Source organism: Acipenser ruthenus, chromosome 7 (assembly GCF_902713425.1).
Source record: "Acipenser ruthenus chromosome 7, fAciRut3.2 maternal haplotype, whole genome shotgun sequence".
Lineage (NCBI taxonomy): Eukaryota > Metazoa > Chordata > Actinopteri > Acipenseriformes > Acipenseridae > Acipenser > Acipenser ruthenus.
In genome coordinates this window covers 68,404,770-68,432,281 of record NC_081195.1, presented here as the reverse complement: position 1 = coordinate 68,432,281, position 27,512 = coordinate 68,404,770, and the positions used below count along the sequence as shown (strand labels likewise).

General features: G+C 42.7%; 1 protein-coding gene across 1 annotated transcript; it reads left to right on the top strand.

Annotated features, from left to right (window-relative positions):
* The first annotated feature begins 20,168 nt into the window (after positions 1–20,168).
* On the top strand, positions 20,169–25,915 carry LOC131737562 (zinc finger and SCAN domain-containing protein 29-like). The gene is made up of 2 exons (XM_059027746.1): positions 20,169–21,852; positions 25,631–25,915. Exons 1-2 carry the CDS (start codon positions 20,865–20,867, stop codon positions 25,639–25,641), a joined length of 999 nt encoding a protein of 332 aa, XP_058883729.1. The 5' UTR covers positions 20,169–20,864; the 3' UTR covers positions 25,642–25,915.
* The last annotated feature ends 1,597 nt before the right edge of the window (positions 25,916–27,512 follow it).

Genomic DNA, 27,512 nt, shown 5'->3' with positions numbered 1-27,512 from the left:
GTCAGGTTTAGTCTGAATGCCACTTCAAGAAGAACGTTGCTGTTTTGTGAAACCTGGCTGTCTAATAAGGGGTACTTGAATCACGAGTACTCCACTATAAATAGTGTGGCTTTATTTGGCAGCAGCATGTTGCCCTGCTGATGTGTTTTACAGGTTACGTTCTGGGAATGCTTATAGAGCTGTTGCTTATTATTAATGTGTTTATTAACTGCACAAGCTTAGTCTTCCTATGTAGTTGTTTGTTAGCTTCAGTTTTATATTAATGGATTTTGCTTTGGGTTCTAATAACTTTTTTATATTTTCATATAAATGAACACAGGAGTCCTGCTCCCACATTGTATCATACTGCTTCAGTGCCTTTTCACTGTGTGCTTACACTGATGTATTACAGAGGGTAAAGGGCATATTCTAACCTCCTCTGCCATGCCTACAGCACTCGTGCATATTCTAACCTCCTCTGCCATGCCTACAGCACTCGTGCATATTCTTACCTCCTCTGCCATGCTTACAGCACTCGTGCATATTCTAACCTCCTCTGCCATGCCTACAGCACTCGTGCATATTCTAACCTCCTCTGTCATGCCTACAGCACTCGTGCATATTCTAACCTCCTCTGCAGAAGGGGTGCCTTACACTGAAAGTGTGCATTATACTGTATTATAAGCCCAAGGTGGTCCAGTCATGCATGTTATGCATTGTGTGTATGTGATATATACAGGGTGTGTTTGAACATGTGTCCACATTAAAAACAAGCAAAATGGAAAGTACTGGTACAAGTATTTCTCTGAGGAATATTGTTGCACATTTGCACACAGATTTTTCAGATTTTCACTTAAACCTGTTTTAAATGTTTTATTAACCTGGCGTCTTACTTACTTTTAAAGATAAAACACAAAGTTCCCTTCTTTTAATTTGTAAATGATATCTGTTATCATTTAGCTAACTGAAGGGGCCCCACTGTAGGATGCAGTACTATCTTCTACTTTCTTACAAACTGTTTGAGGTCCAAAAGCCCTGCACCCTGTTCCTGGTTAATATGCTTTCACTCCTGCTGAACGTGCATTTTTATAGAGGAAGCTCATGAGGTTATTTGAATTTACGAATAGAATGTAGCATGCCAAACCTTTATAGATTTTCTAAAAATAATAGCGTCATTCCCTATTAAAAATGCATGACTGAGAGTGAACAAAAACCTATAAACCTATCACAAATCCTGGAAGAGTTGTTTTAACAATGGCAACAGACAGATACATTATTTATAGTGCATCACTTTTTACAGGGAATCACACCAAGAATCTTAATCCTTTGGTCTCAGACAATTGCACACAGATTTGTAGAAAATACAAATCCAGCTTTGTGCTGTCTTGCATTACTGAATGGGAAGGCTTGATCAAGGTTACAGACCTGACCATTTTTGTAGGTGCTGTATTGGGTATTCCAAGCTAAGATGGGCTAAAATCTCCAAAGAAAAAGAGGCTGTATCAAAAAAACTTTGACAATGACTTATGTAGAAGCGCTACACTTGTGCTGTGATCCAATGCAAACTTGATCCAAGCGTGTCAGTAACATACACCCCCCACCATGGTGGTAGATTGAACATCAGAGCTATAATGGATGGTTTAAAAGCAGTTTATTGTAGTGGTATGTGGCAGGGTACACCGAGTACTAGCGGTTAAGCAGGCAACACACAAACAATTAAGAATGCACTAAGGCGCTTTGGCACACCTTATTATTAAACTGTACCATTACCAAATGTATTATTTTATTAATTAATTGCCCAACCAATCACAGTGCCCGTTTCCTCCATTCCAGCCACATTCTCACATGACTGGAATGGAGGGAGCCTGGGACCAATTTAAGTCAGACGGACAGTTACAGGCCAAAAAAACTTTAATAACTCTGTGCTAGGGACTTCAAAAACATGACTTTCTCGACTGATTCATAAAATAAATATAGACCTCGGCTCATAATGGGAAACTAAAGGCTCCTCAGGAAGAACTACAGTTACCTCCTGCGGCTTCAGGCATTACAGTCTCCTGTTGGTAACTATAGTTCTTCCCTCGGGGGCCAGTTTCCCACTATGAGCCTCCTCTCCAGTCCATATTTACTATATGTAGATGTATATATTATTATTATTATTATTATTATTATTTATTTCTTAGCAGACGCCCTTATCCAGGGCGACTTACAATCGTAAGCAAATACATTTCAAGTGTTACAATACAAGTAATACAATAAGAGCAAGAAATACAATAACTTTTGTTCAAGCAAAGTACAAGTGTGACAAACCACAATTCAATAATACAGCAGATAATAGTGATAGTTACATCAGGATATGATTAAATAGTGATAGTTACATCAGGATATGATTAAATGCAAAGTACTACAGGTTAAACACTTGGCAGATGTATGTGTGTGTAAGCAACAAGGCACAACAGGGTGTGTGATATACTCTAATAATATCACCATGCTCTGGGTGCATTGCGATTGCATTGCGATAATACAGATATTAGGGTATATCACACACCCAAGTGCCTTATTGCTCTTATAAAATGGGTTAACTAGCTCAGTTGAAATTGTCGAGTTGTATTTATAAATATTCTGCATCAGATCGCACACAGCTGTGCAGGGGGTGGGATCAAAATCTTGTTTTAAAGCTAAAAGTTTAAGATATATTTTTTAAACTTTATTTTCAGAATGGGATAGGGAAGTTGTAGTTCATGGAGAAGGAGCAGAGAGTGATCAGTGTCGAGTTTTGAATTGATTTAAGTACTTTAAGTAAACTTCGGTTTCCCAAAAGGTCAACATTTGCATAAATCTGTCGTCATGCTTATTGTGATAAATTCCAGTATGTCTGCTTTTTTGTTTTTATTAAAGATTCTTGTGCCAAATTGATATCTGCCAGTGATTTGCCTCCTTTTGAAAAGAAGTGCTGACCCATGGTAGGAAGGTTTGGGTACTCAAAAGTGACAGTTTCATTCAGCACTGAACACCAATGGTGTGACTATGTTTTAATGAAAATCACACATACTGGGTACTCTGGACAGACTGAAGGTGTTTGTATATTTTTGTCGATAAAATAATTGGATTCTGTGGTTCATTGTGCGATTGGCAATCTGAGAGTATTATCTGGATTTTTTTAAAGCAGTGTTTACTCTGAAGCACAGGCAGAGTTGTTCAGATGGCAGGTTCATAAACATTACGCCAGTGTGTTTGCAGTGCAATAAGCTATCTGTTGTGCTATTCTAGTAATGCATGACAGCTACTCCACTGTACCAGCCAGTGCAGAGGAACCAGTGCAGTAATGCATGACAGCTACTCCACTGTACCCACCAGTGCAGAGGAACCAGTGCAGTAATGCATGACAGCTACTCCACTGTACCAGCCAGTGCAGAGGAACCAGTGCAGTAATGCATGACAGCTACTCCACTGTACCCACCAGTGCAGAGGAACCAGTGCAGTAATGCATGACAGCTACTCCACTGTACTAGCCAGTGCAGAGGAACCAGTGCAGTAATGCATGACAGCTACTCCACTGTACCAGCCAGTGCAGAGGAACCAGTGCAGTAATGCATGACAGCTACTCCACTCTACCAGCCAGTGCAGAGGAACCAGTGCAGTAATGCATGACAGCTACTCCACTGTACCAGCCAGTGCAAAGGAACCAGTGCAGTAATGCATGACAGCTACTCCACTGTACCAGCCAGTGCAGAGGAACCAGTGCAGTAATGCATGAGAGCTACTCCACTGTACCAACCAGTGCAAAGGAACCAGTGCAGTAATGCATGACAGCTACTCCACTGTACCAGCCAGTGCAGAGGAACCAGTGCAGTAATGCATGACAGCTACTCCACTCTACCAGCCAGTGCAGAGGAACCAGTGCAGTAATGCATGACAGCTACTCCACTGTACCAGCCAGTGCAGAGGAACCAGTGCAGTAATGCATGACAGCTACTCCACTGTACCAGCCAGTGCAGAGGAACCAGTGCAGTAATGCATGACAGCTACTCCACTGTACCAGCCAGTGCAGAGGAACCAGTGCAGTAATGCATGACAGCTACTCCACTGTACCAGCCAGTGCAGAGGAACCAGTGCAGTAATGCATGACAGCTACTCCACTCTACCAGCCAGTGCAGAGGAACCAGTGCAGTAATGCATGACAGCTACTCCACTGTACCAGCCAGTGCAGAGGAACCAGAGTTTTGGACAACGACTACTCCTGGAAGACGTGCTTTATTAGAAGGTTCACTTGTCACCTTTATTCTTGCAAAGTTTAAACTGGCTAGCCACTGTATTAGAACCTGAACCTAATATCGGGTTGGGCCACCCTTAGCCCTGATCACAGTCTAGACACGACATGGCATAGACTCCATGAGGAGCTGGAAGGTGTCTCGAGGGATTCTAATCCAGTCACTCATTTATATTTCATGTAATCTGTGCAGAGAGGCAGACGGAGGATGACGAATACACCTCCAAAATGTATAAGAGTTAAGAGCACTAACCGCATGCAAAAGGGCACTGCATGCCATTCCATTGTTCAAGAGTTATTGCATGCCAAAAATAAAAAAAAGACTAAGTAAAGGAAACAGAAGGCTTACAAACAATGCCCCCCCCCCCCCCCCACTCCCCTTTGACTGGATGGATATAGGTATATATTTAGAAGTTTAAGCCTATCAACTGTTTTTGATTCTCCGGTGGTCTCTGTTTGTCAGAGGTGTGTTGACAATGTGTCAGGATGCCATTACAGGGAGGGACTATGATTCAGCTGTAAATAAACAGGCGATGTAGTGTGTGTGGAGTTTTCAGTGCAAAACAATGTTGCTCAAGAATGGCAAGTCAATTACTTTGAGCTACAGAAGATGCTAGTGAACTGATACCAGAGTGTCAGCTCACGGCAGTCTTGTTTTACACTAAGATAGATGAGGCGTTTTGCTTTTTCCTCTCCCTTTGACTGAAGTCAAGGCACAAAGTTGTTAGCAGTTGCTGGAGTTGTAACCAATTCCCTGCAGTCCCCATGTGTAGGGAAGCAGCCGGTAGGCGATACAATGACAATGAGAAAATTTGGTATTTGGGATTTGGAAAACAAAATGTATGTCAGTCAGCACAAATCAAAAGAAAATTCTCCACCTTGACTTTTTAAAGTCCACCTGATATTTCAAATGCCATTGCTGAATACCACCGGAGACCGAAAAAAAAAGAAAAAATCAATAATAAGTTAATAATCAGGCTCGTTGGATCAAGCTCCTGGGCTGGAATGTACTGAGCGAGCCACAGGATGTAGACCCCTACTGTAAACAATAACCCAGAACATAATAGCATTTCTTTAAGTACTAGAAATGAATGCATTACATAGCATAACTTGGATCCTCACATTTTAAAAGTTAACATGCCGAGTTTTGTAATTCTGATGCTGGCAGCACAGTACAGTAACAGTTAAAAAAAGTGATAAATACACATTTTTATTCATTTAGTAAAAGCACATGTGTACTGCAGACCCCCAAGGCACAGTAACACATGTGTTTAATTCAATGCTTTTCAATGCTTTAATTTCAAGATGTAATTGTGCTACCTGTTACTTAGATCATGATGTTGTAATGGATTGGCATCCAAGCTCATTTTATCTGTGGATGCAGTGCTTCATTGCTTTCTCCATCAGTAACACGTGGTGTTTGCTAGCTAGCCTATTTGTAATTACTGGATTTCACTGGGTTAATATATAAATTAGGGACAATCTTGAAAGCCATATAAGGTTCAATGATTTCATCCACAAATATACAAAACTGTGCATGGCATACAATACTTGTCATAGCAGCAAAACGTCTTTTTTTTAAATTGCAGTCAAAAGATCAATTGCATGAAATGGTTGGGTGTACCAGTAAATTACATTTGCAAACACACGTGACTCGTAATCACAGTTCAAGGCATGTAAGCTTGGTAAACGTTTAGATCTAATTGAGGATTGCACCGGGAGCGACACAGCAAGACTGTTCTTTAGCCGAAACATGTTGTTTCAAATTAGTCCAGTTCCTCTCCTTTCCCCCCTCTGACCCCACAATCTCCTCCCGTATCTCTACCTGTCTATCTGCTATCTTCTCCTGGATGCACTTGCATCACCTTAAACTCAACCTCGATAAATCTGACCTCCTTTTCTTCCCCTCCTCATCTTCCTCCTCCTCTGATCTCTCTATCTCCATTCCTCTGGAATCTACCACGCTCAGCCAAGAACCCTAGACCCCTGCCTCTCCTATTCCCAGCACATCTCCACTCTAGCACGCACCTGACAATTCTTCCTCAGCAACATACAAAGAATCCGACCCTTCCTCAACAGCAACTCTGCGTCCAGGCCCTGGTACTCTCCCGCCTAGACTACTGCAACTTCCTCCTGGTCAGCCTCCCTACATCCACCACCCATCCATTCCAGCTCATCCAGAACTCTGCTGCTCGCCTGGTGTTCTCTCTGCCTTGCTTCTCCCATGCTTCTCCACTGCTCCGCTCACTCCACTGGCTCCCGATCACTGCTTGCATCCTGTTCAAGAATCTTGTACTGGCCTACCGATGCCTTGACCAGACTGCACCTAGTTATCTCCAGACCCTCATCTCTCCCTACACCCCCACCCAAACTCTCCGCTCTGCCTGCACTAGAAGACTGGCTAATTACTGTGTAGTTACATATTAGTTACTTAATAAATACATTACTTACACACAATTACAATGTTATTATGCATAGTTACAATGTACTTAACGTATAAATCATTTTGCATTATATATGTAAAAGGATTAGGGTTAGGTTTAGAGTTACGTTTAGGGTAGTAATTCCAATGTGTCCTTCTTTATTATAATAATTTTAAAGCAAGCATGTTATTACATCTATGAGCAAGGCTCTGGCTATTTCACTGTTGATTAAGAACAGTCTGGCTGGGAACCACACATGTCTATGTAGATTCCTGATATATTCGTCCGGGCATGCATATGCATACGTGACATTATGAATACTAAAACCTTTCACACGTATTTTTGCAAATGATTCCCAATAATCTCATTCAGGCAGCATAATTAAAAACTACCAAGAATTACTTTGCTGGCAGTTAGTCGGCAGTTCAGCAGGGTTTCTTAGCAACCAGTGTTTCAAAATGTTAATCTTGCCTGACATTCGAAACCAATAGATCCTATTTAACCTACTTACTGCAAGCTTTGAGAGGGTTTCCAAAAAAAAAGGAAAAAAGAAAAAGTTCTCGAAAAACACCTCATTGTTGATAAAGGGTTGTAACCAGAGGTTCACATAACTGGTTGGCAGGTACACATGCACACTAATGAAAACATTTTTGCTTAATGCTTTTGCAAGGTCAAGCATATTATCTGGCTGTGACCCATACCTGCCTAACCTCCCAATTTCCTTTTGAGTCTCAAACGTCTCTGGGATCTAACGATCTCCAGGTAATTGCGCTTGTTATTGCTGACCATAATTAAATACCAGTCCTCATATTTCACTTAAGGCTGGAGGGTTCCAATGCACTAAAAAGTCCATTCAATGCTAGCGCTATCATTGCCTGCTTTAAGGTTTTATAAAAAAAAAAACAATTGAGAGTGATAGGTGGAATCACTCCAGTTCATAACATCAGTCCTTTTCTTTTAATGGACAATGATATCAGGGCTCTCGATGGAGCTGTCCATTCAGAGAAGAGGGATGTAGTTACAGGGAGTGGCGTTGTGGAAGCTTGCTGACCTTCCCAAACTGAGCGCGGATGAGAGCCTTTACATTTAAAAAAAAGACATTTACTTAAGCCTTTTACTGAAAATAAGATGTTGTTTCCTTCAGTTAGATCCTTCTATAAATACCATTGTGCCGCACATTCATGTAAGATGACCACTGAAACCTTTCATCCTGAACCCAGCATCCTTGACACGGGTGCAAATCGTTTTTAAAATTGGTGCTAAACTGTTTTAAGAGAGCCTACTGGTGCTAAATTATTAAAAAGCCCCCCTCACAACACAAACCTTATATATTTATTTACAGGCTTTTCAAATGTGTAAACTGGCTTCAGTGCCCGAGTCGTTTCAGTCTTGAATCATTACAAGAGGCTCTTGTCACACTTACATCCTGTAGTGTTATTACATTTACAGTAGATTCAATGACCCCTTTTTTCCATCACTAATGGGATTATTAAGAAAGGGTCTGATGAAAACCTCTTGGTCACCATGCCAGTCACACATCTGCCTGGGAGAATTAGGGTCACGGAATGTCGTGTGACGGAAGCATGGTTGCCATGGTTACTTTTATCACCTTCCACGCTTTCTGTCTTCGAGACGATATTAATGCATTTATCTGAAAAGCAAGGAATGTGCCCCAGCAGTAGTTTGAGTTCAGAGGTGCTTGTCAAGGACATGTCAAGTGACCTGCTATTTCTGAATTGCGGAAACACTTTACCCAGTATTGACAAGTTCTATAATTATCCACAGAGGCCAGAGGACAGATCAGAAAGGAGAAGAAGAATAGGACTGTCTCTGGAGAGCTTTAATTGTACATGCTGCTCTCAGGGTCATGAAGCTACCTTCAGATTAGGTGAATGGTGAAAAACAGAAAAACTCCAGAGCCGTGTGGTGTGCAGGGAAAGCCATACAGTCAGGGAGAGCAGGTTTGAAACCTGGCAATTCCCAATTCAAATAACTCTCGAGAGGCCAAATGCATTTACACTCCCTTCTGTCGCAGTATCTTAAAATGTTTGCAGGCAGCTCCGTTTACAGTCTTGTTAATTAGGAAGGTAAATAATTAGTGTTTAATAGCCTCGGTTCCTATATTGCTGAGACTGCCTCCAGCCCACGTAAATTGAATTGCTTTTCTTTCTGGGAATCCTTGCGCTGGAAAAATATATATTTAATGATACAAAGAAACAGCTGCTTACTCAGTCGGATGACAGAGAAATAAGCTGTGCTGCCTTGGTAGAAGATATTAGTATTCTTTGAGAGGGCTCCATTCATCTATTCACTGACTAAATGGGTTTGCTTTGAACGAGGTCATTTTTCAGATTTATCCTAAATGTCTAAGAGATCAAAGGCTAGTCTTCACCCCAAGGTGTTTTCTAAACGATTTTCTGTGTTTTATAGGGGGTGGAAAAGCAAGTTTACTGCACTTTTAAAAACAAAGGATTTTAGCTATCAGTGAAAACATATCTATCTATCTATCTATCTATCTATCTATCTATCTATCTATCTATCTATCTATCTATCTATCTAAAGAGTACATTGATTCAGATTTTCTTACTGTCCCCTTTAACTTTCTATGGGGTTTGCAATCATTTTGAGTGTTTTTTTTTTTTTTTTTTTAAGTTCTCGTTAAGATGCTGGAGTTGATTTTCAGTTCTAGTTGCCTGCCATAGATCATTAAAGTGTGCTAGATCATCCAATGTGTCATTATATTTGTAGTGTACGCGCTAGCGCCATCTGGTGCAACAGCAGTGTATTGCCAGCAACACTAAAGGAAACCAGAAGGCACTGGCTCTTGCGTCTATAAAGACCTGCTGGCTGATCTAGCCTAGGTTACTAATGTCTATGGAATGCAACTGGAACTGATGAGCAGCTCTGAGACTTCGGGTAAAGGACCTCAACACAAAAAGAAAAAAATCTAACTAAACACTATTTGAGTAAGCAGTGTGGAGTAGTGGTTAGGGCTCTGGACTCTTGACCAGAGGGTTGTGGGTTCAATCCTAGATAGGGGACACTGCTGCTGTACCCTTGAGCAAGGTACTTTACCTAGATTGCTCCAGTAAAAACCCAACTGTATAAATGGGTAATTGTATGTAAAAATAATGTGTAAAAAAATAATGTAATTGTATGTAACAATTGTAAGTCGTCCTGGATAAGGGCGTCTGTTAAGAAATAAATAATAATAATAATAATACAATTAGAACCACATTAAATAAATACATCAATAAAAATGAAAAAAACATGAAGCAATTACTCTTTAAGTACAAGTAGCAAGTACATGTTTTTAATCCTACGAATGTATACCATCTGCATCACTGGTATATAACCCTTGACTATCTCAGATTTTATCCACTCTGAAGACTGTTGATCTCCATTTGCAGCAAGTAGTTCTCTCTTAATTATATACATAATATCTTTCTTAACATGACTCCAGGTCAGAATAATGAATTCCAATGGGTGTCGACTACATGAGTAAATGTGGTCGTACTTTTGTTCATATTCAGTTGTTTTGAAATGAGCTTGAATGTGGTGATTCCGGTAAACGGCACTGAAAAATCTAAACGTGGTGAAATTGCTTTAAATTGGACCCATTGTGTCTAATTGTGGGGTTGTAAGAGATGCTGATCGTGTGTAATTCTTCTGTTACAACCACAGCTACTTCATGTGGCCTGTTAACTATATCTGATTCATCTCGTACAACTTGTCATTATGTTTCATGCTTTTGAATTAAAGTGAAAAGACTCTCCACTGTTATGAAACAAGCTGACAGAAAGCTAGGCAACCAACAAAACACAAGAGAAGCTGCACAGGACGCTGTGCAATTAAGGATAAATCTAAAAGCCAGCAGTATTTTTCGTCATACATTTGCCTAAGTGATGCAGTGTTCTTGGTTATTTTTATATAATGGAACTCGTGACGGGCAAATCTGTTTGAACCAGACAGCTAAATTGTAAATTGTCCATTTTTTTATTTGATTTCAAGAGAATATTTGGGGGAAATGCAATCACACACACACACACACACAACAGTAAAAACAAGGTTTCAGCCTCAGTCAGGAGATATATTGCAATTCTATTTGATTTGCAATGGGATGCATGCTTTGTTTCTTGGAGACATCAATCCAGCGAGGTGGGGCTGTTTGTCATAAGAAACAAACTGCTAAGTAAAGCTTGGCTGAATGGAATAAGCAAGCCTTGAAAAACAATTATCCTATAACAGTGAGAGAAAATACAATGGTACCAATATGATTAATGGGCCTCTTAAAGATATTTCCGTAATATGAAAATAGTAAGTAGCATTTTAAGGGGTTGTATCATACAGAAATTCAGCCATGAGTAAAGGCTGTGAAAATGGAGTCCGCTGTTACATTACAGATAAGCTGTGGGGGCACATTGATGTATAATTAACAATGGTTCATTGCACCTGCAAAAGAGGTAAATGTATTACACAGATTCAGAATGCCTATCAAAGAAAATATATTCATGGAAACACCTTCTTCTCGCAAGTGGAGACCTTACCCAAGATTCAAAAGAAAACCAAATAAATCACTGTGTAACTTAAAATTCCAGCCATCCCAACAGAAATGAAAGTGAATAAATATGGCTAGATTGTGCTCTTTAGAGTAGATTGAAGGAATGCACCTCTGGGAGTTAGCAAGCCTACTCAAAAAATCAGGAGCATGATTGGAAATGAGAATAAAAAGTGTATGCAGTGAGAGAGAGAGATTTGGGGGTACAAGTGGCAATGACTGTAATAATACAGTGCATTCTCATTACAATGCGATAAATGAAAATACAGGTACATATTCTGTTACACAAAAATAGGAGGAGTGGCAAACACTGATGCAGCAGCAAAGGTCATTCAAAATGATCTAGACAGCATTCAGATCTGGGCAGACACATGGCAAATTATATTTAATAGAGAAAAGTGTAAAAATGTGTATTATAAATATCATGGGAGATAATGCCCTATTCTGTGGTACTCATAGCCATGTTATATCTTGACTGCAACTTATACAAAATGCTGCAGCTAGAATTTTAACTGGAACTGAGAGACAAGATCACATTACTCCTGTGCTAGCATCTCTGCACTGGCTTCCAGTCCCAGATACTGAAATTGAAGAAGGAATCTATGAAAAAGACCTAGGAGTTTATGTTGACTCAGAAATGTCTTCATATAGACAAAGTGGGGAGGTTATAAAAAAGGTCCAAAAGATGCTTGGATATATTGTGAAAAGTGTTGAATTTAAATCAAGGGAAGTAATGTTAAAACTGTACAATGCATTAGTAAGACCTCGCTACAAAAAGGATATTGCTGCTCTAGAAAGAGTGCAAAGAAGAGCAACCAGAATTATTCCAGGTTTAAAAGGCATGTCATATGCAGACAAGCTAAAAGAATTGAATCTTGTGGAAGGGTGGTGGGTAATTCACTGACACACAGGACACAGAGAAGTAATTTAGGAACACCGCACAGGTGCCCAGTTTTATTATGGGAGCTTAATTTCTTTTCAGCCCGCAGAGGGCGCTGTTGTCTGTGGTCTGCTGTACCAACTATGGTAGCGACAGAGCCACAACTATACCGGGGCCGGTACAGGATACAGAGGTTCAAACAAAACAATAATCAAAAGGCGAAAGGAACAGGGAAAATAAAACACAGTAAACAAAACTACAAATAAAAGGTGATGCGCTCGGCAGCTTCACCCCAACCGTCGCTACCCGCACGGCCCGGGTCTCCGTCCTACACTAGCGGCTCCCTCAGCCTGCTATACACTGTTTACCGGGACTGCCCAAGGTTTTTCCCCGCTACCTCTAATTATTTTATTTATTTATTTATTTATTTATTTTTCTTGTTGGGATTTCCATCCCCGCAGCTTTTTCTCCAGCGCTTCCGCACACCTTTTACGTCTCGGAGGGCAGACCTGAGGGAACAGCAGAATGTTAACTTATAGGGCCAGCAATTCCCCCAAGACCCGCCGCTCAGCCACTCAGAGAGAAAGAAAGTCCGCACACCCACTCTCCCACCTCTCCGTGTCACTGCCATGACTGACAGGCGAATATTGACGAGCTGCTGCCCTCTCCCTGCAGCACTATGAACACATCAGAAGAGTCAGCACAGGTCTCCCCCTGTTACAAATCTATTCAGTCTTGAACAAAGAAGACTACGCAGCGATCTGATTCAAACATTCAAAATTCTAAAAGGTATTGACAATGTCTACCCAAGGGACTTTTTCGACCTGAAAAAAGAAACAAGGACCAGGGGTCACAAATGGAGATTAGATAAAGGGGCATTCAGAACAGAAAAGAGGAGACACTGTTTACACAGAGACTCGTGGGAATCTGGAACCAACTCCCCAGTAATATTGTTGAAGATGACACCCTGGGATCCTTCAAGAAGCTGCTTGATGAGATTCTGGGATCAATAAGCTACTAACAACCAAACGAGCAAGATAGGCCAAATGGCCTCCTCTCATTTGTAAACTTTCTTATGTTCTTATGTTCTTACATTGTTGTAAACATAAATGAAGACAGATTTTTACCCCTTTTTGATTTATGAGGGAGAAGCAGCCCACTGTTTGGAATGGCGTTTTTTTTAGTTTTTTTTGTATTACAGCACAGACACTTAAATAGATCACTCAAAAAGACCATCCACAGCTGAAACCATCCAGCCATTAACAGCTTACCTACCCTATATAAACTGCTACTTAGGTGCACTCAGGAGAGAGAAACAGGGGAAGCCACAGGAAGGAGCTGGGGCGATCCAGGAACTGTGCGGGGATCCAGGAACTGGTGCAGCGATCAAGGCACTGCAGGGAAGGATTGTGGAAGCGGTCAAAAGCAGATGGGAGACGAAAAGAAGGACCTGTGAATGAAGAAATGGATAATTACGTGATGTATGGGAAGTACAAATTTCTTTGAAAGTTTTCATGTTACAAACAGTTTGCGGAAGAACCAGTGCGTGTAAAACAGTGCTATGCCTGTTACACTTAAATGAATGGCTTATGATGTAGTGTAATCTACATGATTAAATTAACTACCTTGCAGGAGGTTATAAATGAATAGCGTATAGAATCACAGAAGGTGGAGTTAAACACAATGAGATTCCTCCGGTATACTTTTGTTTATGTGCCGGGACTGCATGTTCAGGATTGCATATTCACATCTGATTCTTTTACTATTTTGGGCAATTGTTTCTGCAGGTACCCGGGCCCAGGGTTTTGTGGGGTATCCAAAAGGACTTCGAGGCGATTGTGCAAGGGGACAAATTTAATACGCGGTACACCAGCTCTTCGGTTCTAACAGGTGCCTGCAAGTCTTGGGGGACCAGCGGCTGATGAGAGGTGGTTCTATTTCGACCCTGGATAATCTGCAAGACTGTCTTTGGGTTTCATGGAGGAGAGTGAGTGCACATTTGTGACTGTCCTGGCCTTTTGAGCCCAAATAATGATTGTGTTGGCTAGGGTGTCCTTGGCTCACCAGGCACCCGCGACCTCTGTAGTCTGGCCGGGCGCCTGTGGGCTTACCTGTAAGCTGCCCAGAGCTGTGTTGTCCTCCGACGCTGTAGCTCTGGGTTGGCTGCATGGCGGACCTGCAGAGTAAAAAGAAGTGGTCGGCTGACGGCACAAGTTTCAGAGGACAGCGTGTGTTTGTCTTCGCTGCTCCCGAGTCAGCGCGGGGGTGCTAGCGGTGAGCTGAGCCTAAATACAATTGGTAATTTCAAATTGGGAGAAAAACGGGGTAAAATGAATTGGCAACTACTAAATTTTAAAAGGGGGGGAAAAAGGGAATTAATGTGATTTATCTTTTTGGAGTCTGTGAGTCTCGTGGCGTATGCTTTCCCTATGGAGCTCAGCTATTCCAGACAGACAGAATGCATCTCTGTACAGCGCCGCTTTCCCACGCTGGAGCAATGGAACACATTTTTTCAGATCAAGTGCTTTGTTCCTGAACTTCTTCCAGTTCTGTGAAGCAGCGTTCAGAGGTGACTTGTGACATTTCTCTGCTCTCATGGTCTGTGCCTGTACACAGCTCTTTTGCAGCAGTATGAATCTGGCGGGTTAAATTAGGTGAGCCAAGAACATTTTGCTGGCATTCCACTTCCCCAGCCTTGTAGTCCCTTCCCTGAGGACATCACAGATTCAGCCTCTTACTCACACACTTGGCACTGTGAGCTCGGGGAGCCTTTCTGAGGGTGTAAAGTATGGAAATGTCTCGCTAACGCCACAGTTAAAGTGGACTCACAGGATGAAGACACACAAGAGTATGGAAATGTCAGCTAGTGCTTTTTGCATGATGCTGAGAGAGGTCAGGCAGATGGATGTTTCTGCCTTTGCCCATAAAGAAAGTTTGCCTTTGTACATTGTTATGGTCATTTTGCAGTTTACCATGGTTTGTACATCTTTTCGCTACGCCCCTTTATCTAATCTCCATTTGTGACCCCTGGTCCTTGTTTCTTTTTTCAGGTCGAAAAAGTCCCCTGGGTCAACATTGTCTATACTTTTTAAGATTTTGAATGCTTGAATCAGATCACTGCGTAGTCTTCTTTGATCAAGACTGAATAGATTCAATTCTTTTAGCCTGTCAGCATACGACATGCCTTTTAAACCTGGAATAATTCTGGTTGCTCTTCTTTGCACTCTTTCTAGAGCAGCAATATCCTTTTTGTAACGAGGTGACCAGAACTGAACACAATATTCTAGATGAGGTCTTACTAATGCATTGTAAAGTTTTAACATTACTTCCCTTGATTTAAATTCAACACTTTTCACAATACATCCGAGCATCTTGTTGGCCTTTTTTATAGCTTCCCCACATTGTCTAGATGAAGACATTTCTGAGTCAACACAAACTCCTAGGTCTTTTTCATAGTTCCCTTCTTCAATTTCAGTATCTCCCATAAGATATTTATAATGCACATTTGTATTGCCTGTGTGCAGTACCTTACACTTTTCTCTATTAAATGTCATTTGCCATGTGTCTGCCCAGTTCTGAATACTGTCTAGATCATTTTGAATGACCTTTGCTGCTGCAGCAGTGTTTGCCACTCCTCCTATTTTTGTGTCATCTGCAAATTTAACAAGTTTGCTTACTATACCAGAATCTAAATCATTAATGTAGATTAGGAATAGCAGAGGACCTAATACTGATCCCTGTGGTACTCCACTGGTTACCTCGCTCCATTTTGAGGTTTCTTCTCTAATCAGTACTTTCTGTTTCTACATGTTAACCACATGTTGTCCGTATCCTCCTTCGTAAAAACTTGTGAAAAGTAATAATTTAATATATTTGCTATTTTTTTTTCTTCGTCTATGATTTTGCCATTTGTATCTCCTAGACATTTAACCTCCTCTTTGAATGTTCTCTTGCGGTTATAATATTGGAAAAACATTTTGGAATTGGTTTTAGCCCCCTTAGCAATGTTCATTTTTATCTCTCCCTTGGCCTTTCTAACTTCTGTTTTGACGTGCGTTTGCAGTTCCAAGTACTCTTTCTGTGTGATTTGTTTTTGGTCCCTTTTAAAAGCTCTGTAAAGTGCCTTTTTTCGCTGAATGTTTTTTTTTTAATTGATCTGTTAAACCATTTTGGCCATTTTGTTTTAGATTTAGATTTGTCTACTTTTGGGATGTAATTGTATTGCACCTCTAGTACTACATTTTTAAAAAACACTCATCCTTTTTCGAAATGTAGTAGTTGCTTCTAATAGGTTCCAGTATGAACAGGATTAAAAAAAAAACCTTTAAACGCTGTGCCACGAATATTTGCTTCTCATTGGTCAGTTTCCCTAGTTACGGCATGCGCTGCGCCAGAATCAGATAAAAAAATCAGATCAGTGGAGCCTGCTCATGATCCGTTTAGTACAACACCTTCTCAAGATCCGGCTCCAGTGACCCCGGATCTGATCCTGTTTTTTGATCTCGTTAGTACAACCGGCCCCTGATGTTTTCATTAGTTTCATTATTTATAATAATGTTACAAAAAATGTTCAAAAAATAAAGAACTGTGCTGCTCATAGCATAAATAATTCACTTTTGTCCTTGTAAAAAAGTTCACATCCTGTGTGGGATAACCAGAACATGATCTAGCAGCGACTGGCCCTGCTGGTAAGTAGGAAGGCTGTATTGCTTGTGGTGACACCCTCTAATGTCACGTATATCTGAGTCCTGTCTGTTTAGCGGATGTCTGATGCTAAACACCTGTGAAGTAGAGTGAGAATATCAGCCTGGTGAAAGCGAGCTCGTCCCTTCACTTTCACACCTCCCAGAACGTGGACAGAGCCGTACTGCAAACACACGTGGATTTGGAAGACCACTCACTTGGGCAGCAGTGTGGAGTAGTGGTTAGGGCTCTGGACTCTTGACCAGAGGGTTGTGGGTTCAATCCCCAGTGGGGGACACTGCTGTTGTACCCTTGAGCAAGGTACTTTACCTAGATTGCTCCAGTAAAAACCCAACTGTATAAATGGGTAATTGTATGTAAAATAATGTGATATCTGTATAATGTGAAATAATGTGATATCTTGTAACAATTGTAAGTCGCCCTGGATAAGGGCGTCTGCTAAGAAATAAATAATAATAATAATAATAATTGGGTGAATTGTAATTCATAGGCAGGATTTATAGCTGTGAAAATCATGATCTCGGCACACTGTGAGACCAAATGAGTTAAAATACGGTAAATCCAAAGCATCAAAGTCAATACATTCTGCTGCCTATGTGTTCAGATTATAGGTTATTTTTGTTAACAGAACCGGTATCTTGCAATAGGCATTGATCGTTACTCCCCACTGTACACCCAGATAGAAATCTGAACACAGTTGTCTTAGCCTTGGTAATCTCAATTTCAAAGAGATCTTCCACAGCAGGATAGCTGAAACATTCTAAGCACATTTACAATGAATAAAGACCCACAGGCTTCAGTCACCTTTCCAAATGGTTAAGTCTTGAGTTTGCATATGGTCTGCTAAGGTCAACATAACACTATATCAACAGCAAAGGTTACAAAAACAAATGGCCTCTTTCCCGTTTTTTTTTTTTTTTTTTGCTGTTGGTTTTCACAGTATGTGCTGCAGCTGCATTGACTAAATGTCAGCCCCAGGTGGCTAGTCTTTGTATATTGACACAAATGAGCATCTCAGTATGAAGGAATCATTTTCACATGACTGGCGTGAATGCACCGGCATGGAACATGATAGAAGTCCCTGTGGTAAGTGGAGTGGCTTGCATTGTTTCATTCTAGGGAGAGTTGATTTGTGTTCAAAAGAGCCGCTAAGTTGCTCTGATCTCAATTTTGAAATCCTGTAATACCGGAAGTGTTAGCAAGCTCTCTCCACAGCGAGCGCAAACTGCTTACTTCACTGCTGAGACACTGAAGTTATAGCAAACTTTTAGGAGGTGGCTGTGTGGTCCAGTGTTTAAAGAAAAGGGCTTGTAACCAGAAGGTCCCGGTTCAAATCCCTGCTCACTCACTGACTCGCTGTGTGACCCTGAGCAAGTCACTTGATCTCCTTGTGCTCCGTTTTTCAGGTGAGACGTTGTAAGTGACAATGAAGCTGCTGCTTTCAGGTGTATTCATTTTAAGTCAGCCAAGTGGCACAATAATGATATTATCTTGCCTGGATGTGTGTACAGGAACTTCCAAGCCCAACATGTATATCCATCTCTCCAACTTTCTATCATAAATACAATTGCAGTCTAGCTTAAAATTCTATTGACTGTCTTCATTTCTGTGCACTTAACATATGTAATTACCTGTATGTATTTGTTTTATTATTATTTATTAATACTTGCTGAAGGGCAAATAACAGCACAGGGCAATCATTTTCATTTCGTCAAAATAATAATACATCATTTTTTTTCCCAATCCAATCTGTTTGAATGGATTTCTACAGTACATCTGCTGCAATAAGCCCCTTATCTGGAGAAGCATATGAAAAGATAGCCATCAACTTTCATTTGGACTGAAATCTGCCTTCTATCATTTTATACAACTAGATGGAGGTTTAATTAATTCTTACATGCTTGGATTTAAACAAGTTAGTTGAAATCTGTGTTATGGTGGTATGCAAATCAGGACATTGTTTGTTTTTAAATGAAAATATAGAAACAGATACGGAGTGAATTGAAATGTAATTATTTATGTGATCTGTGTATTAAGTAGGTAAGTCGCCCTTATCCAGGGCGACTTACAATTGTAAGTCGCCCTAGATAAGGGCGTCTGCTAAGAAATAAATAATAATAAAATAATAATAATTAAGTGCATTACTGCTTTTCACAGCCATGCAATGGAGAATTGAAATGTAATTATTTATGTGATCTGTGTATTAAGTGCATTACTGCTGTTCACAGCCATGCAATGGAGAATTGAAATGTCAGAATTACTAATCAAAAAGGATTATTAGCAGTCTGTCTTAAATAGCTCAGCATTAGGTTATGGTGAACAGGCTATATATATATATTCTGAAATACTACCAAATCTGTGTTGTTTGCTTTAACAACCATTAAATGACACTGTTTTTTTTTAAAACTGCTATTGAATTGACACAATCTTCAGGGGAATATATAAACAGTAATTAATAGTGGATAAGTGCATTTGTGCCTTTTTCATGAAGCAGCCTCCTTATCACCAAGTGAGTCCTGTATGCAAGATATATAATACATACATACAGTGTGCTTTAAGCATTAGTACTGCATTGTGCAGTTCATTTCTGATAATGTTAGATTTATGTAGAATATTACAAAGAGAGTACAGTGTACAAGCTGTATGTAACATTCATGCAGAATTCTTTGAGGGCTGACATTGCTCTCCCTGTACAATTGGAAAGGCTAATTCTAAGCCACCAAGAGGCACCAGCACCAGTAGAATCCCGTATTCTCCCTCATCTTTCTCCTGGACCCAGTGCATTTAAATAACATGTTTGGAGGTTTGTCCCACTTGAGTCATGAATTTTCCGACTACACCAACCAGCATGGCATGGCAACAAGGCAACTCCCTAACAACCAAACGAGCAAGATGGGCCGAATGGCCTCCTCTTGTTTGTAAACGTTCTTATGTTCTTCTTATGTTCATGCAATCCACCAAATATTTTCTTATGGTTTCTTATTCTGAACTGGGGTAAGGCTTGTGGGGTGCTGTGCCCATATAGTATCTCTATATGGCCAGGATATGTCGTTTTAAAAACTTGAAATATACCTTTGCTTCTATGACTCGATCCCACATATCTCACAATTCTCTTCAACATCCCGTCGCGCCGCAGAGCAAGCAGGGGCGGCACATTCAAATTTCAAACTACACAGAAACATGGAGCACTTAGCTTGAATGTGTTTAAGCTACTGACTGTCTCTGTTGAACCAAATATTGTTTTGTTGTTACCCGTATTTTTATTCATTTAGCTTATTTGTTTTTAAGCTACTGACTGTCTCTGTTGAACCGAATACTGTTTTGTTACCTTGTGATAGAGAGAGAAAGGATCGATGCTGCAAATCTCCCTCCCGATTAGAAAGGGCGCTGTGTAAGGGGGAAGGTAAGCTGCCGCCTAGATCTGCCACCTCGGTGGTAGGTGGAAACCGGAAGGTGACCATATTAGGAGGGGCGCGTAGCTGCAAGTACTCAGGACGATTCCATTGCAGTCAGCTGCGGGGCAGCCCTCTATTGGAGAAATCATGGCGACGCGTTGGCTGCAGGGAGGAGTTTGCTGGGTACAAAGGGGAAGCAGCTATGTCAAAACCTCCCCTTGCGCTGAGAATGAAATGCAAACGGCCGGAGCCTGTATTGTTTTTATGAGTTTGGATTACGTGTGTTTTGTGTTGCAGAGGAGGAGTGAGCCGCGGACCGGCGATTGATAAAGAGCACGTCCTTGCACTGCACAGCACAGCACAGCACAGCACAGCACCACTCACGGCACCACGCTTCTCTGGAGCGAGAGCACTGCGCGCACAGAGAACGCGGGGACGGACAAAGTCCCGTTTTTGTTTATTTTTAGAAAAGCTGCCGTGTACCCCCCCCAATACCATCGCTGGTAAAGGGGTGGACTTATTTTGTGTTTGTTGTTATTATTTTTATTATTATTAAAGTCCACAGACTGTTTTGGGAGAAAAGGATTGTGTGGACTGGATTTATTTACTGCACCACTGCACCTGATCACACTTGGTGTCAGAAGTGGGATTATAAATGGACCCAACCGCATTGGCAGCGCTGTTGGAGGCGCAGGAGCGGAGGCATCAGGAATCATTGACGGCCATGATGGAAAGGATGCATGGCTTGTTCCTGGAGGCCAATCGGGGGAGGGAACCGGCGGTTCAACCAGCAGTACCCCTACCAAGGGTAAGGGTAGTGAAGATGTCGCTGGAGGATGACCCTGAGGCTTACTTAGTTGCCTTTGAAAGGCAGGCAACAGCAGCTCAGTGGCCTCGGGAGTGGTGGGCTACCCAGTTGGGCCCCAATTTGATCGGAGAGGCCCAGGCAGCCTACCAAGCCTTGACACATGAGCAAGCCCTGGTGTACGACCAGGTGAAGCAGGCCATTCTCCAGCGGCTGGACATCACAGAGGAGACACATCGCCGCCGGTTCCGGGAGTACCAGCGCCCCCCAGGACTGCGACCCCGCGTGGTGGCCCAGCAACTAGTGGATCATGTGACCCGGTGGCTCTGCCCCGGCACCAACGATGCAGAAAAGATCACCGAGCTGATTGCCATAGAGCAGTTCGTGAAGGTGCTGGGGCCGGACACCCAGAACTGGGTCACCAGGCATCGACCCACCACGCTAGAGGCAGCAGTCCGATTGGCTGAGGGGTATGAGGATGCCTTGGCATCAGCTCCTGTGGTCGTTACCCCCGCTCCTCCCTCCAACCGACCCCGGACAGGACCGACTCCAAGGACAGGACCCCCACAGCACTTCACCCCCTCCCCCCACGGGGCTACTTCTCATCGGCACCCCACGGGTGGCCTTCCTCCACCCCAATGGAGGGCGAGGTCGACCCCCAGCGGGGTGAGAGCAGAGAACCCCTCCCCACTGCCGAACCGGCAGCGGGACACGCAAGCTCCGTGGGCGCCCTTTCACCCCACGTGTTACCGGTGCCATGAGGTCGGCCACCTTGCGCGGAATTGTCCGGCGGCGATGGAATGTGGTGCGGCCTCCCATTACCTACCAACAGCACCAGGTAAGTCCAGGGGTAATGATTGGGAGGGGCCTTGCATTGTTGATGTACGGGTTGGTGATGTGAGTACCCACGCGTTAGTGGACTCAGGATGTGGGCAGACTTTAATTGAAGAAGCTCTGTTGGCGGGGGTACCTTGGTGGTCACGCGGGGTCGTGGTCATTTCCTGTATTCACGGGGATAACAAGGACTACCCCCTCACTAAATTAGATGTGACGATTGGATGTCATTCCCGCCGCGTAATCGTGGCAGTGGCTGCAAAGTTGCCATATCCAGTTATTTTAGGTCGAGACTGGCCATATTTTGAAACGATGATTAATAAAACGGTAACGCCAGTCTCCGGTAAGACCATGGGAGCAGCGGGGGAAACTATTGGGAAAATATTCCCGCTGCAAGCTGATTTGTTCTATTCCCGATTTCGCCCGAAAAAAACAAAAAAAGAGCGAAGGGTCGAAAAATGGGAAGGAATGTCAATAAGACAAGGCTGGGGTTTGGTGGGGGAAACTTCAGAGTCTGTTAAATGTAAGGGAAAGGGGATTGGGACTCAGTGTGACCTGCGGGGGCAGGTTACTGGGGCCCCCAGTGCTGAAGCTACTGTAGCTCCGCTCGATATCCCGAAGTTCTGGGACCGAGATGTGGACCTAGCGTTGGAACAAAAGAATGATCCTTCGCTGGCACACATCTGGGGGCAGGTTCGGTCTATCGAGGGGAAGGATGTAGAGGATAACCGGCCGCTTACATATCCTCACCACATTATTGTCGGGCATTTGCTGTATAGGGTATCCCAAGCCACGAGCACAAGCCAGATTGTAACACAATTACTCGTTCCTCAGTCTTTTCGACGTGAGATCATGCGGTTGGCTCACGATGTCCCATGTTCGGGCCATTTAGGTAGCGATAAGACTCGGGAACGAATATTGGCTCGATTTTATTGGATGGGAGTCTATAGTGAGGTGACGCGATATGTAGCGGGGTGTCCGGAATGCCAGCAAGTAGCGCCGGGGCGGGTTCGCCCGGCCCCGCTGGTCCCACTGCCCCTGATCTCAGTTCCCTTTGAACGCATTGCTATGGACATAGTGGGTCCCTTGAGCCAGTCTGACTCTGGATACACGCATATTTTGGTAGTGGTGGACTACGCGACCAGATATCCAGAGGCAGTACCATTGAGATCTACTAGTGCCGCAGCAGTTGCTCGAGAGTTAGTACAGATTATAACGAGAGTAGGGATTCCAAAAGAAATCCTCACTGATCACGGAACGAACTTCATGTCACAGTGTTTGAAAGAATTGTATAAATTGTTGCAAATTAAGTCCATTCGAACCTCTGTTTATCACCCGCAGACGGACGGTTTGGTGGAACGTTTTAATCAGACTTTAAAACAGATGCTGAAGCGGTTTGTCACCCAAGAGCAGAAACATTGGGCTAAACTCCTCCCCTACCTGATGTTTGCAGTGAGAGAGGTGCCTCAGAGCTCGACTGGGTTCTCTCCCTTTGAGCTGCTGTATGGGAGGCAACCACGGGGCATTCTGGATCTTGTGAAAGAAGGGTGGGAGGAGCAAACAAAAACTTCCAAAAACATAGTCAAATACGTAATCCTGTTAAGAGACCGCCTGGAATTGGTTGGTCGTTTGGCACAAGAAAACCTAAAACTAGCTCAGCATCGCCAAGAGCAGCAGTACAACAAACAAGCAAGAATTCGGACTTTTCGGCCGGGTGATAAAGTACTGCTGCTACTTCCTTCATCAGAGTCTAAGTTGTATGCTAAATGGCAGGGGCCATATGAGGTGATACGGGGAATTGGTAATGTGAATTATGAAATTAGACAACCCAATCGCCGAAATAAGACAGAAATTTATCACATTAACTTGCTAAAACCCTGGAATGAAAGGGAGGCCCTGTTTATAGCTGGTGACAGTTTAGAAGAGGATTTTGGTCCCACTGTCAATCCATTAGCTGCAACTAACATTCCGATGGGAGAACAGTTACTTCCGGATCAGGAACGTGAGCTCTTCCAGTTGGTGGAAAGGTTTAGTGATGTTTTTTCTGATTTGCCCGGCAGGACTAATGTTATTTCTCATGCTATTATTACTCCGCCAGGTGTCAGGGTCCGAGAGAGACCGTACCGGATCCCGGAGAGTCGCAGGGGTCCCGTTCACGAGGAGGTGGAGGATATGCTCAGGCTTGGAGTCATTGAGCCTTCCCGGAGCGAGTGGTGCAGTCCTATCGTGATGGTGGGCAAAAAGGACGGCTCCACTCGGTTCTGTGTGGATTTCCGGAAGGTCAATGCCATCTCTAAGTTTGATGCGTATCCAATGCCCCGAGTGGACGAGCTCCTCGACCGACTGGGTAAGGCGCGGTTAATTTCGACTTTGGATCTGACGAAGGGGTACTGGCAGATTCCACTCACTCAGAGCTCAAAAGAGAAAACTGCTTTCTCTACCCCAGATGGCTTGTTCCATTTCCGGACCATGCCCTTCGGGTTGCATGGAGCTCCCGCCACCTTTCAGAGACTGATGGACCAGGTCTTGGCTCCTCATCATCAGTACGCAGCCGCATACATCGATGATGTAGTGATTTTTAGCTCCACCTGGAAGGAGCATATTATTAGGCTTTCAGCCGTCCTACAGTCTCTAAGGGGGGCTGGGCTAACAGCCAAGCTGGGCAAGTGTGCATTTGGCAAACAGGAGACCCAGTATCTTGGCTATATTATGGGTAATGGCCGGGTAAAGCCTATCGCCTCCAAAGTCCAGGCGCTGGTGGAGACGGCGATCCCGAGAACCAAGTCACAGGTGAGATCACTACTGGGGTTAGCCGGCTATTATCGCCGTTTTATCCCCGAGTATGCCACCATAGTCAACCCCCTGGTCGATCTCACCCGAAAGGCTGCTCCAAAATTAGTTAAATGGACAGGGCAGTGTCAGGAAGCATTTGATATGATTAAGAAGCGACTCTGTCAAGCTCCCGCTCTGATTTCACCAGATTTCAGCAAAGAGTTCATCCTTCAGACTGATGCCTCCCACATTGGTCTGGGGGCGGTCCTGTCCCAACAAGTTGACGGAGTGGAACACCCTATCATTTATTTGAGCAAAAAAATGGCTCCTAGGGAAATTAACTACTCTGTCATTGAGAAGGAGTGTTTAGCCATCAAATGGGCTACTCATGCTCTTCGCTATTACTTGTTGGGGCGTTCTTTCTCTCTTGTCACTGATCATGCTCCTTTAAGGTGGTTACACACGATGAAGGACAATAACGCTCGGATAACTCGGTGGTATCTGGCGCTGCAACCCTTCCACTATACAGTGAAACATCGTGCGGGTAAGGAGCATCAAAATGCAGATTTTTTTTCAAGGGAGGGGGGACCATTGGGGAATGTAGTGTTGGCCGAGTGTTCCTTCGGCATCACTCTGAGGGGTGAGATATGTGATAGAGAGAGAAAGGATCGATGCTGCAAATCTCCCTCCCGATTAGAAAGGGCGCTGTGTAAGGGGGAAGGTAAGCTGCCGCCTAGATCTGCCACCTCGGTGGTAGGTGGAAACCGGAAGGTGACCATATTAGGAGGGGCGCGTAGCTGCAAGTACTCAGGACGATTCCATTGCAGTCAGCTGCGGGGCAGCCCTCTATTGGAGAAATCATGGCGACGCGTTGGCTGCAGGGAGGAGTTTGCTGGGTACAAAGGGGAAGCAGCTATGTCAAAACCTCCCCTTGCGCTGAGAATGAAATGCAAACGGCCGGAGCCTGTATTGTTTTTATGAGTTTGGATTACGTGTGTTTTGTGTTGCAGAGGAGGAGTGAGCCGCGGACCGGCGATTGATAAAGAGCACGTCCTTGCACTGCACAGCACAGCACAGCACAGCACAGCACCACTCACGGCACCACGCTTCTCTGGAGCGAGAGCACTGCGCGCACAGAGAACGCGGGGACGGACAAAGTCCCGTTTTTGTTTATTTTTAGAAAAGCTGCCGTGTACCCCCCCCAATACCATCGCTGGTAAAGGGGTGGACTTATTTTGTGTTTGTTGTTATTATTTTTATTATTATTAAAGTCCACAGACTGTTTTGGGAGAAAAGGATTGTGTGGACTGGATTTATTTACTGCACCACTGCACCTGATCACATACCTGTATTTTTATTTTCATCGGCAGACGTGCTCTGGATGCAAGTACAGTGCTGACACTCCTACAATTATATTAAGCGAGGTTTCGTGTAAATGTATAAAGAAAAAAGGCACTGTATATTTTAGCACTAGTACAACAAGCCCATGTACAGAATTAAAATGATAGGACATAGAATAGTCTTTTTTTTTTGTAACAATTTAATTGGTTTAAAAGCAAACAAATTGGTCGTTCTAAATCAAATAAATAATTGGTATAAATGCACCAATTAGAATATACGTTTTGAAAACATCAATGTATAAATGCAACAATTGGAATATACGTTTTGAAAACATTCGGTGGGGAAAATGGTTGATTTCCGTTTCATTTCGCAGTACATCGGAGGATTTCATGGTAAAAACAGCCGCGATGCATTGTTGGTAGCGGCAAGAATGCGTGCTCACAGGAATGTAAATTGGAAGACATATTGCGCTACTGAGTTGATGCTTTTCTAGTGAGACCAGGTTGCCTTGCTGCTGGTGCAACATTGACAGACAGTGGATCAGGCATGAATTACATACTGCTGCATCTCCAGTGTGTTTAGTTCCAAGAATAGCTTCCAGCTTTCCATTGTTAATGAAGATAATATAAAGCAGAGTAACCAGAAAGCACTCATCTAAGCCATCTAAGATCACAAATATCAGGGGAATCCATGGCACTGTAGATAGCAGTCTTGCATATATCACGGCCAGAGGCCATAGAGAACTAATGCATTGTGCAGCAAGGTGATGAGATGTACCAAACATGCAAATAACATACAAACAACTGCCAGGATGAAATGCTGCCTGTTTCATTTCATATCTGTTTCAGATTTTTCCCTGCACTTTTTGGAAGGAAATTGACACTTCTGTGAAAAAATGACTTAGCTTCCATTTGACATGGTGGCTTATTATGTCAAAATCTGTATATTTGTTATATTACTCAGTACAATGATTATATTGACTCTTGATTTTTTTATTTTTTTTTTGGCTATCTAATAAAGATGTTAATAAATATAACACATTTTACCACAAATTAAATATAGAAAGTTGCATTTCTGTTCAATAAAGAATAAGGCAGGAATATTAATTTGAATAGCAGGTATTGCTTTTTTAACCACACAGCTTTTTATCACTGGTTCATTGGAGTGGAGCTGCTTTTTCAATAGAGAAAACAATTTAATTAGCTCCTGTGGGACTCAACTTTCTGTTCACAATATAGTGTGCAGGATCTGTTTCTGGGAAAAAATATGTGCACGCTGCCAATTTATTTATCATTAGTCACAAACAACAGGAAGATGGTGCTGACCTAAATTATTCCTGAAATGTATGTACTGTTAATGACTCCTAGCACAGGACTAAGCAATAGCTAATACTAAACTGTGTAATGTATTGCTGCATCTAGAGTTCAGAGCAACCTTACCCAAAAATAAAATGCTCCTTTTGAAGGCTTGCAGGACTTAAAGCAGATAGCAAATTACTTTCACAACTTGAGCTTGCTTAAAATTATTCCTGTATTACCCTCCCATGGTTAA

Coding starts and splice junctions, on each gene's coding strand:
- LOC131737562 (XM_059027746.1), top strand. CDS start 20,865: ATGGACCCAACCGCATTGGCAGCGCTGTTGGAGGCGCAGGAGCGGAGG.